Source organism: Oxyura jamaicensis, chromosome 4 (genome assembly GCF_011077185.1).
Source record: "Oxyura jamaicensis isolate SHBP4307 breed ruddy duck chromosome 4, BPBGC_Ojam_1.0, whole genome shotgun sequence".
In the NCBI taxonomy this organism is placed as follows: Eukaryota; Metazoa; Chordata; class Aves; order Anseriformes; family Anatidae; genus Oxyura; species Oxyura jamaicensis.
The window spans coordinates 90,696,654-90,708,887 of record NC_048896.1 but is presented as its reverse complement, the minus strand read 5'-3'; the positions used below and the strand labels follow the sequence as shown (position 1 = coordinate 90,708,887).

The 12,234-nt window shown below is 52.8% G+C and overlaps 1 protein-coding gene across 1 annotated transcript in view; it reads left to right on the top strand.

The window, feature by feature from the left end:
* The window catches only part of FOXI3 (forkhead box I3), a 4,509-nt gene extending 575 nt beyond the window's left edge, over positions 1-3,934 (top strand). The window contains exons 2-3 of the mRNA XM_035324492.1: positions 9-492; positions 2,385-3,934. Coding sequence (XP_035180383.1) covers positions 9-492; positions 2,385-2,974 — 1,074 coding nt within the window. The 3' untranslated portion in view covers positions 2,975-3,934. The remainder of the gene's footprint in view (positions 1-8; positions 493-2,384) is intronic.
* Positions 3,935-12,234: the final 8,300 nt, after the last annotated feature.

The following is a 12,234-nucleotide window of genomic DNA, read 5'->3' as shown; positions in this document are numbered from 1 at the left end:
CGGGGCAGCGGGCGGGCGGCTACGGGCTGGGGGACTACGGGGCGCCCGCCAACGCCGGCTACCTGTGGGGCATGAACAGCCCCGCGCCCTACCTGCAGGGCCCGCCGGGCTCCGCAGCGGCAGCAGCAGCCGCCGCGGCCCCCTTCTTGCCGCCGGGCTCGTACGGCTGCTCGCGGGGCGGGCAGCTGGTGGGCTCCCCCCCGGCCCCCGGCTCGCCGTCGGCGGGCGGCGCGGAGCTGAGCTGGCTGAGCCTGGCCAGCCAGGAGGAGCTGCTGAAGCTGGTGCGGCCGCCGTATTCCTACTCGGCGCTCATCGCCATGGCCATCCAGAGCGCCCCCGAGAGGAAGCTCACCCTCAGCCACATCTACCAGTACGTGGCCGAGAACTTCCCCTTCTACAAGCGCAGCAAGGCGGGCTGGCAGAACAGCATCCGCCACAACCTCAGCCTCAACGACTGCTTCCGCAAGGTGCCCCGCGACGAGGACGACCCCGGTGAGGCCGGGCGCGGCGGTGGGGGGCGGGCGGCGGGAGCGGAGCCCCCCCTGGGGACGGCGGGGTGAGGGGAGCGGGCACAGCGGGCTCCCCGCGCCGGCTGCCCCGACGGCGGGAGGTGCTGCGAGGAGACCGGGCTCCCGTGTCCCCTCAGGGCTCCCGTGTCCCCTCAGGGCTCCCGTGTCCCCTTCAGGGCTCTCTTGTCCCTCAGGGCTGACACTGAAGAGACCATGCTCTCATGTCCCCTCGGGGCTCCCTTGTCCCCTCAAGCCCAGCACTGAGGAGACCAGGTTGCCTTGTCCCCTCACAGCCGGCACTGAGGAGACCAAGCTCTCTTGTCCCCTCAGGGCTCCCTTGACCCTAACGACTCCTTTGTCCCGTCAGGGCTCGTATGTCCCCTCGTGGTCAGCGCTGTAGGGAGACCAGGCTGCCTTGTCCTCTCAGGGCTCTCTTGTCTCCTCAAGCTCAGCACTGAGGAAACCAAGTTCCCTCATCCCCTTACAGCCAGCACTGTGAGGAGACCAGGATCTCATGTCCCCTCAGGGTTCCCTTGTCCCTTCAGGGCAATCTTGTCCCCTCCAGACTCCCTTGTCCCCTCAAGCCCAGCACTGAGAAGATCAGGCTCTCATGTCACCTCACGGTCAGTGCTGTGAGGAGACCGGGCTCCCTTGTCCCTTCAGGGCTTCCATGTCCCTTCAGGGCTCCTTTGTCCCCTCAAACCCAGCACTGTGAGGAGACCAGGCTCTCATGTCCCCTAAGGGCTCCCATGTCCCTTCAAACTCAGCGCTGAGGAGATCAGGCTCCCTTGTCACCTCATGGCCAGCACTGTGAGGAGACTGGACTCTCTTGTCCCCTCGGGGCTCTCATGTCCCCTCAGGGCTCCCTTGTCCCCTCAAGCCCTGCTCTGAGGAGACCAGGTTTCCCTGTACTCCTCTGGGCTAGCTATGTGAGACCGGGTGCCCTCGTCCCCACCACTGTGAGGAGACCTCCCCCTGCCTCGTTCCCTGTAGAGGACATCGGGCTCCTTTTGCCCTCCTCACGCCTGTCGCTGGCCCCTCTGGAGGTGACGGCTGGCCCCAGCCCTCTGTCCCCCTGCCCAGGCAGGCCGGGTGGGCTGAGGCCGGGAGTGCCGGTTGTGCAAGGCGCGGATCCTTCGGCCGTGATTCATGGCTCTCCTCCCTGCCTGGTGCTTGCCGGCCCGGCCCCGGGGCACAGCTGGTGCCCAGGAGTGGGCGTAGTGCTGGGGTGCGCTGCCACGGTGCTGGTGGAGCTGGGCAGGGAGGGGACATGTTGGGCTGGGTTCTCTGGGGGGACTCTGTGGGGTTGCTGCTCCCATAAGCCATGGGCAAGAAGCATGTGGGGACAGCTAATGACACCTCAAAGTCATGGGCATGGGACCTTGTCTGCAGCACCATGGCTCAGCTCTGCTGGCCTGCTGTCCCCTTGGTGTATCTGGGTGTGCAGGCCCACATTCCACCAGCTCTTCTGAGAAGAACTGTGGCAAGGTCTCCACTTCATCAGCCATGGCCGAGACATGGGTGCCCTTGTTTGCTGTGAGACAGCCAGAGCCCTGCTTTGTGTTCCCTTCAGCCAGGTCTGAGGTAGAGATGGAGATCCTCCAGGGAGGTTGAGGCATCTCAGTGGTGGGGAGGTTCTTCTCTCTGTGGCATTAAGGTTCTCGTGGACATTGGAAGGGGACATCAGAAGGTGGTAATGTTTTGAGGCCAAGATTTGGATTCTTGTACTGGACAACAGGCAGAGGAGGAAAGGGTGTAGGAGAGGTGTGGGTGCTGTGCTGATCAGGCAAAGCACAAGTATTGCTTATGTTTCTGCAGTAGGGCTCACTGTCACAGAGGCTGACTTTCTTTCTTCTTTCTCCTGTTTTCCACCAGGGAAAGGAAACTATTGGACCTTAGATCCCAACTGTGAGAAGATGTTTGACAACGGAAACTTCCGCCGCAAACGCAAGCGGCGCTCTGAGCCCAACACCCCTGCGACCACGTCTGCAGCCTCCTCTCTCGGGGGTCTGAAAACAGAGGAAGAAAGACCCATTGCAGCTGGAGGCAAACCGTGTGGAACCAGCCCACCCCCAGAGCTGGACCCTTCGCCTTCCGCCAGGGACCATCCGAAAAGCTCCTCTCCCTCCGGTATCATTTCATCCACCCCCAGCTGCCTCAGCACCTTCTTCAGCGGCATGAGCTCCCTGAGCGGCGGAGGCAGCCGGCTGACAGGGGGGCTCAGCAGTGACCTGCATCACAGGAACTTCTCTGCTGGACAGCTGAGCAGTGGCACTTTCACCCCTTCCAGCAGCTCTTCTCAGGAGGTGCCTTCGCCGGAACAGCTGCAGCGAGTTGCAGGACCTTCCCCTGCCTACTACAGCTCCTTCCACCCCAGCAGCGGCAGCCAGGGAGCCCAGTACAACCACTACTACAACTTCACGGTTAACAGCCTCATCTACACCCGGGATGGAACAGAGGTGTAGGGCGCTGGGGCAGGCAGCCGGCAAGCGCTGCAAAGGGAATGGGAAATGCAGGCGTATGTGGCAGCACGGAGGACCGTATGCTTTTTGCAAACAGCATTTCAATGTGGACACTTCCCAGGAGTTCTTCCAGGAAGACAGATCTTCTCACCTTTTAAAACAAGAACGCCCCATGAACACCAGCAGAAGGCAGATGCAAAGTCTTTTCTCCATCCTGGAAAATGTTAGGTGCTTTAGATGGCTTGCCATCTAAGATCTGCAGATGACAGTGAACTAAATTCAAGTTTTCTGAGGTTTCGAATCCTGAATGTAGAATAAGAAGCTGAAAAACTATAACCATTAAATGATATCAGCAAGAACCAAGTAGACATCCAGTGAGTCTTAGAAGAGAACAGGAAAAAAAAATGAAGAGATTTCTTATGAAGTGCCTTGTACAATGTATTAAAAATTTCTTCTGCCAGCAGTTGCCTCTGTAAGCCCTTTCTCCCTGCCCTGCTCCTGCAATATGCAATGCACGGGAGGATACTTTGGGAAAACACCCACCCAAAACCTCCTCAGAACCCTCAGAGGTTTGCTCTGGTCTTCCCGTGTATGGCGTATTGTACAGCTAGGGCCATGTTTTGTAAAACAATCTTTTTCCCCCGAGCTTAGTACCAAAGATAACTCTAGCCATGCAGCTTTAGCACGAGAATAAACACTGGGGTATTTTTATACATATTTGTATGTAATGTAACTCTTCTGTACATATGTTTCTATGTGGTTTTATATTTGTAAATTATGCTCTGGAGCTGTACTTATTTATAATGTTTTAAACTTTGTTAAAGTTTATTTTACTCCGTTTCCCCTTCTTTTTTTTTGGTTGTTTTATTTGTTTTGATTTTTTTTGTTGGTTTTGTTTGTTAGTGTATTAATGAACCTGTTCAGGCTGAACAGCTGTTGGGAATAAAACGTTACCAATTGTTAGATTTTTTTTGCCTGGTTGTTCCTCGGTACATTTGAGGCATTCTGAAGCTCTGTGGGAGACAAGTTTTCCTTTCACGTGGTTTGGGATAAAAGGTGCAAAGATTTATGAACAATTTCATCTGTGCAGTAAGACAGAAAGAAACTGCCCTCAGCCTGAAGGAGATGCCTATGAGCTGAATGGCAGCCTTTTGACATCTCACTGTGCAGGGTGGGCACTCTGGGCTTTTTTTATTTGTTTATTTTTGCCAGTGATCTGAATTACAACTTTTTTCTTTTTTTTTCAGTCTGATTTGGTCAAATTAATAAAAGCTTGCAAAGTAAAAGAAGGAAGGGCTGCCTCCAGCTTGGCGCTGGCTAGCAGGGGTAGATATGAAGCCTGAGCCTGACTGCATTGGCTCTGGCAGTTTTAAAAATCCATTTTTCAAGCAGGATTGCACCTGCCTAAAGAGACGGGCTAGCTGAGAAGTCAGACGGGTCACCTCGCAGGCCAGGCCGAGCCGTCTGCTGTAAACAGCCACTCCTGAGAATCCTTCCTGATTCCTGCTGCTGGCAGGGGAGAATCCATCCCATGGCATCCTTTGTGCAAAGCCGTAAGTGTCCGATTCTTGCCGTTTGTTGGGCTCTGCGTGCGGCCACAGAGCGTAAATACAAAAGTCTTCTCGAGGAACGTAACATCGGTGATGAAGTTAAGCATGAAATTGCAGCTCTTAACCATACGTGCAGCTGGCGTGATGTAAGGCCATCCCTGCAGGCTATTCAGAAAAGAAAATCGTTGGCAGGGCGATGCAGCGCCTCCTCACTGGCTACCTGCATAACGTCTCTGCTAGTGATGCAAGGCAAACCACCGGCCCGATCCAAAATATAATGAAGCCGTGACGAAACGTCAGATGACTTCCATGTGCTTGGGATCGGGATCAAGTACTTTCCCCAGCACTGGCCGGCCGCCATTTGGGCAATAGCTGAGACCAGTGGGCGGCTGGCGACTCCTGCCTCATCCCCCTCTCGCTCTCCCCTTCCCAGCAGAGATACAATCTCCCTGGCTTTAGGGGTAATTCCTCCACGTTCTTGATTTTTAATTGTGTCTCGGGTGATGCAGCCGTAGCGATAATGGGAGGGAGAGGGCAGATTGCCACCAGCAAAATGCCGAGGTGGTCAGTCGTGTCCTGCCTGGGTTCAGTCACGCCGGGTGGGGCATAGCTTTGCTTGGATTTTGGACTGCTGAGTTTGATCCAGGAGTGGCAGAGGGATTCCTTCACCCTTTAAAAGAGCCAGTCCTTGAGCTAAGTCGGGAACCCCTCACCCATGTCCCTGTGTGACTGTTTCACCCCTCCCAGCTCCACCAGCCTGCTGTCCGACCTCAGCAAGCAGGGCATGCATCCAGCTCATGTTCTTCCACCCAGATTTATTTCAGGATTTTCCTTCTGCCTCATCCATCAGCTGATGTTTCTGCAGGCAGAACCAATAAGCGTTTGCTCCTGAGGACCCCCGGTCGGTGGCAAATCCACGTCGCTAGAATCTAGCAGCCCGTCCTCAGCAAATACTCCATGGCTCAACAGAGCTCCTCACTGCCACACGAGCTGGTGGCATAGGCAGAGCCTGGCGGAGCAGGGCCACGGAAGGGTTGATTTTGGCACCTTTCCTGCCCTGAGCACCACCAAATCCTGCTCCCTCCAGGGAAAGTGAGCCCTCAGCTGGAGTCAGGGCTCCTGCGGCCACACCGCCCCCAAGGCTGCAGCGCTCATCATAAAGGAACCTGCCCAAGGGACACTTTGAGAGCGGCATTCAGCAAATAGACACCTACTCTGCAGAGGGGAGCCAAGTGAATGAGCTAATGGCAGCCTTTTAGGTTTCCTTTTGTCATTAAAAGAGACTCTTCTTTTAATGAGCAACGCCCAGGTCTTGGGAGAGGGAGGGCAGGAGGATTGAGTTTAATGAAAGACACTTAAAAGCAGCAGGGCTATTGTCATGGGTTTGGGGGATTTACTGTGATTCCCCTATTGAAGGAGGGGGAAGACAAAGGCAATTAGCCTGCTGGTCCCACCCTGAGAGTCCCCACTCCCCTCTAAATGCCAAGGCCATGCATGGGCCGGGCAGCTCTCCATGACAATGAGCCCCTTTCCAGCCTGCGCCAGGCCACGGGGATGTCAGGGGGAATTACCCATCCCTTGGGGAGAGCTCATCTTTGGGTCCTCTGCTCTTCACAGAACCATACGAAGGCTGAGGTGGGAAGGGACCCCTGGAGGCCATCTGGTCCCACCCTTGCTCCAGCAGGGCCACCCCGAGCACGGTGCCCAATACCACGTCCAGGCAGCTCCTGGAGATCCCCAAGGAGGAGACCTTTGGGCAACCTGTGCCAGGCTCCATCCCTGCCCAGCCCAGTAGGGCTGCCTGGTGCTCAGAGGGAGCTCCTGGGCTCCAGGTTGTGGCAGCAAGATGCCACCTCACCCGGGCCAGCACAGCCATACCTGATGTGAGGCCATGGTTGTGCTGATGACTGCGAGCACAAGGACGATCTGCCCCACAACGCCTGTGCCCCCCAACACCCCCAGCCAAGGCCCGTGGCTCTTCCAGCTGCTCATCGCACGCACACAACTCCTACAAAAGGCAGTCCTCGTGTGCAAAGAGGTACGGTCCAAAGGCGTTTCAAGAGATGTGCTGGATCGGTAACACAGATGCTTGCTGGCTCCTACGTGTGGCACTTCTCCAGCATGGGGTCGTTTAACTTTGCTCGGCGCTGGCCTTATCGACGTGCCAGCAAAGGTTCAGGCAGGCACCCACTGCAGGTCTGCACTTGAGCTGCTCCACAGTACAAAGGCTTTGCCAGTACAGCTGGATCAGCCCAGTCCCCTAGAGGAGACCCAGCTCCTATCAACAAAGGAAACTCGTGCCAGCAAAGTTAAACCCCCCACCCCCAGCAAAACCCAATATATTGTGGGGCGGTGGGAGGGGATTCAAGAGGCAGAACACAGCCATCCGCGCTGGGTTTCATCGCCCGCCAACTCTTTTGGAAGGAGGGCTTCAATTACTGCTACTGGCCGGGCACTGCGGTTTGCATCTCCTCTGAAGGAGGAGGCTTTTGATTTGTGCTGTCACTCACCAAGCCCATGAAAGCTGGCCACGATACATTGTGCCCATACAGAAGGTTTTTGGCTTTTGGTAGACTGGTTGAGGGAGATGTGTTCCCTGAAATCATTAGGGACAGTTCAAAAGATGTAGCAGCGTTCAAGAAAGCAACTCTACTGATACCCTGCCCTTGTTCCTGCTGTATTTCTAGCAATGGAAAATCATCAAACTTCTCTAGCCAAGGCCTGTCCAGCCCTGCAGATTTCTCCTGGCTTTGAATGCAACCAAAATCCTGCCCTTATTCGTGGATCTGCCGGTCTGATTCTGATAGCACAGGGAACAAGAGGGACAAAGCCTCATTTTGTGGCTTGACCCAAGCGAGGCAAGAATCAGAACAGGCTGGTGGTAAAAGGGGTGGTTGGAGCATCAGCCAGACCCATCTGTGCCAGGTGGAGGCTGAAATTATTGGGAAAATGTTGACAAAAAGAGACTAGTTTCACTGTCCTATTAGAAAATCCCTCCAGAACCAATCCTTTATTCCCAACTATTTTTTCTCTGATTGTTGAAAGAAGAAAAACATGGATTTACCTTTTCTTTTTCCTTCTTCTCGGCAGAAACCTCCACCAAGCTGAACTCCCCCTCCCCAAATGTTTTCTATTATAAAGGAGGCTGATGGAATGTTTTTGACCAAATTACCGAGCGCAATATTCACCTGGGTAAGGTGACGAGAATTTGCCCCTCAAGGAATAACTGAAGTCTAATGTAAAACATCAAAGGTGTTGTGTTTTTTTTTTTTTTCTTACCTTATACCTGAGCTATCTCTGAATCATATCAAATAATCTTCTCGTTTCATAACACCATACAATGCAGGCTAAAAGTGTATGCGATCTGCTTTGTGTACTGCTGAATGGATGATTAAACTGTCTCACCCGAGGGATATTCATCCAGGGCCTGCCCCAAACACAGTGAAGTCAGGGGAAAGACTCCCACTGACTTCAGAGGGCTTTGGAGCAGACCCATAATCAAGCCCGGCTCTAATATACTTCAGGTGGTGTCTACGAGACTGCCCCGGAACACTTAAAAGGAGCTCGAGATTGCACAGTTGTGAATTAAACATCGCGAGCCTGATCCAGGCAATTGGCTGCTGTAGGAGAGCGGAAGGCATCTCCCCTGTCCACCCGGGCTCTTAGGATCATTTTCCCTTCCCTGCCCTCCATTGTGTCCGGGATTTATTGACAAAGCAAAGCTCTCGCCGTGCGGCCAGGCCATGCTGGCAATAGACGGGGACAAATCAGGTCAGGATGGATGGTTAATCTGCCCCGGACCTCTTCAAGTGGCGCTGGTTTTATATCTCATTAAATAGCGGAGCTGCTGGGCCATTCCCAGGGCTCACACCTCACCTTCCATCTTCGGGGTGACCACGGCTGGTGATCCTGAAAGAGGAAAAGGGAGCCCAGCGGGGAGGAAATGCAAAGACCTCATCTCTGGGGAGAAAGCACCTCGACTGCAGAGTATAGGAGTGCAGGAATGTATTTTATGGGGGTGCCACTGTATGGTGCAGTCTTCCCCAGGCAACCACCTTTTGGCACTGTTTGAGATAGGACAAGATCAGCAGCCCGATCCAACAGAGCCATTTTGTGTTCCTATATTTGTAGTCTTGTAGCTGAAAGCATCGTTTCAAGTTTCCACTTAGCACAGGCCAGTGCAGAGCTCTGGCCAGCCCTATCGATTTGGAGGAGCACTGAAGATACTCAGCTGGCTGCTGCAGTCTCACCCTAAAAAAAAAGGCTGCCTAAATTAGTGCAGACAAGCTGCTCTCTGCAGGTGCCTCTTTCTATCCATCCAACGCAGAGGCAGCCCGAAGAGATAAACGGCCAAGCTTTTAGACCTCCCCTAGGACAGCAGCCCTGCTGCATCCTAAGCTGTCCCTAGCACCTGGGGCCACAGTTTTGAAATCACGAGCCCAATTTGTTATTCATCAATAGCATCACAACTATCGGATGTCTTGGTGGCAGAAGGTTGGACAATGTTTGCTGGGCAACAGGAGGACAAGAGTTGTCAGAACAGAGCTCATCTCGAGTTCAGGGAAGTGGAATCAGATCCTAGTGAAGACACCGTGAGCTTGTGGCTTTCCCACAAGTTAACAAGTCAAAGTAAACCGTAGTCTCCTGGTGGATCTTCAGCCAGAGCTCTCAGCTCAGGGTAAAGGTACGGATTGCTTTGTCCCTGCTTGCATGTAAACCTGAGCAAGGCAGTGGAGAGCAGCTCAGCTAGGTGGCCAAGACAGCATGAGCCTAAATGTGGATGTATATACAAGTATATAAGTACACACATTAGTGGGTATTGTCAAAATACAATAATTTGGTGGAGAAAAAAAATACCTGTCTTCTTCCTCTCCAGCATTTGCAGCCTGTCTTTGCAGCACACAGGGAAGCAGAGCTGACAAGAAAGCAAGGAGAGCCTTCAAAGTACCAGGGAATGTTTTCATTGTGATTGAACAAGGGACTGTATTTGTTGTAACTATCCTTTGCAGGGGATATGTGAGCAGTGGTAAGCCTAGAGCAATGTGCATGTTCTGGATGTTAAAGTCATTTATCATACCTCTGAATGCTGCTTCTCTACAGACAGCAGCTGCTTGTCACAATGCGAAGCCTCCTTCCCTCTCTGGAAATACGACAATCCAAAGAGACGAGCATGACCAAGGAAGTGTCACTGTCCCTGTTTTACCACAAGGGGTCAAGGAACATCACGGGGAAGTGATCTGCTGAAGATTACAGCGCGCCACAAATAGGGATCACAGCGCCTCCATCACAAAACTGTCCTGCCCCTGCCAGGTCAGCCTGAAACACTGTGGCACTGAAAGCCATCCTTCCTTGGTGTTGTTACAGGAAAGCACTATGGGCCACAACATTTCTTGCCGAAATCTCACACATACCTGCTTTACGCAGGGGCATGGATGCTGCTATGCTGCTATTGCTCCTGCCTAGGGGATCCGGTGGCATTTGATCATCCTCGCTCCAAACCACAGAAATCAACTCATCAGGGACTGCTTCTGTCCCAGGGGATTTTCACAGTGTGTAAACCCTGTTCTTGACCACAGGGCAACTGGAAATGTGCTGAACCTGCCAGAATTAATACCAGCAGCTGGGCGCTGCAGTGACCAGAAATATGTGATCCGTTCCCATGCATCTCAATCTGCTCGGGTTTTACAGCAGCAGCATTTAGTGTGCACATCGTGATCTTAAAAGAAAGGGTTAAAGCGTGTTCTGACCTGAACCCTGCTCAGGAGATCTGATAGTCTAATTGCAGCAGTTCAGGTCCCTTCTATACCCCCGGCACAACCACGTTTGCATCCAGGAGTGATACGGATCTGCTTCAACACAGTCTGAGCTCTCTCCAAGCAGCAGCCTTGCTCCCCGCGAACACACGCTGCTTGCACTTGTGCACCTCCACATAGCTGCAGCAACACTGCTGGGGGCTGCTCTCCCTGTTCTCTATTTCCTCCAGTTTTTGGTGGATGGATGAGCCCCTTGCTGCTAGGGGATATGTGAGCAGTGGTAAGCCTAGAGCAATGTGCGTGTTATGGATGTTAAAGTCATTTATCATCCAGTTTCCACCAGGAGAAAACGACGCTCAGTGCCACTGCAGGAAGGATGCTGGAAGCACAAGGGTGGGGACTTCTGAACTGGCCTTGGAAGTGGTTTCTGCCTGGCCAAGCCCCCGTGACCAGATCCTTACCTGTTAGGAGGTATTGGTTCAATAGGTACAGGAAAACACATCAACTTGCAGCAGAGGGATTGCCTCAGAGACCCCTCTGCCTGTACAGAGCATAGTTTTCCTGCTTTTTGCAGGATCTGGACACCCCGCTCACTTGCAGACACCCACCTGCAGGCACGTACGATTCAGTCTCTTACGATTCAGTCTCTTACCTGCGAGCCGCGTCCTGCCCTCCCTGCCCACCTACACGCCTGGCTGTCAGATCCCCACCAAAACTCCTCACATCTCTGCTAAGGGTGGGATCAGTTTCACCAACTTCAGATGTTTCCAGCACAGACATCTCCGTCTGAGCTCGTCACCCTTGCCTCCCTTTTGAGCTGAAGCAGAGAAATCGGTGCCATGCACCTGATTTGCCCTTTGAGGTCTCCTTCAGGCATGGATGAATTGCTCCCTAGATTTCACTCCCTGCAGTACTGGAAATGTCTTGAAAGCCATCAGGGGCATAGAGAGCAGGGATCCCAATTAGTGCCAACCCCAAGGAAGCTGTTGTAATTCAGCAGCCCTGGCCTTCAGACCACGCTGCTGCATGTTCAGACAGCGAGGGGGGAGATGCGGAGGGAGAGGGGACTTGGGGGAGATAAGACAAACCCACCAGGAACCAGTCATTTGTTTCATTGCACATGGAAGTGGTCTTTTTTCTTTTTCCTTCACTCTACCACCAAGAGAAACTGCCCTAATTTCTCTGATTGTTGAAGGAATGAGGCCGTGTCCTCCTGGATCCATCCCACTATTTGGACAACTTAGCTGGCTCTGAAAGCAACACTGGGAGCCACGCTGGGCCCAGTTGGACTGACTGACACTGGGAAGGAAATTCAGTAGCTCTGATCATTAAATGTCCCTCAAGCAGTGATGAGAAGCAGCCCACAGGGGCTCTCCTAAGCAGGGCATGAAACACCACTGGAAGGACACAGGCGTTTACCTTCTGACCGATGCGGCGGTCAGCATTGTTTCTTGAAGCCCATCACCTCTAGTCCTAGGATATAAAGGGAAAATCTCCCTTCTCCCTTTCCAGGGGCCAGTGGGGACATAGTGTCCTCTGTGTTTTCTGTCCCCTCCTCAATATTTTCAGCTGCAAAACCATCCTTTCACACCGTGTTTCCAACATCTGTCTGGTCTACAAAAATCTGGACTGGGCACACCAGTGATGATGGGTTACACCAAATGACAGTCAGACTTAAATCCCTTCCAGTTTATAAAGATTTTCCAAGTCTTGACTACATTTCTAATTGTCCCACCACCTGTATTGAAATGTACTGTACGTGTTAATCTCAAATTCTTTCCTCTTTCCACAATCTTTTCAATTTTTCCTGCACTCAGGCAGTAAATCCAATTAGGTCCACGGGTATTAGTGCAGAGCCAAATTTGCTTTTTCAGCTCCAGACATTAATGCACTACTAAAAGCTTTTTATTTTATTTTCTTTTTTTCTTTTCTTTTCTTTTCTTTTCTTTTCTTTTCTTTT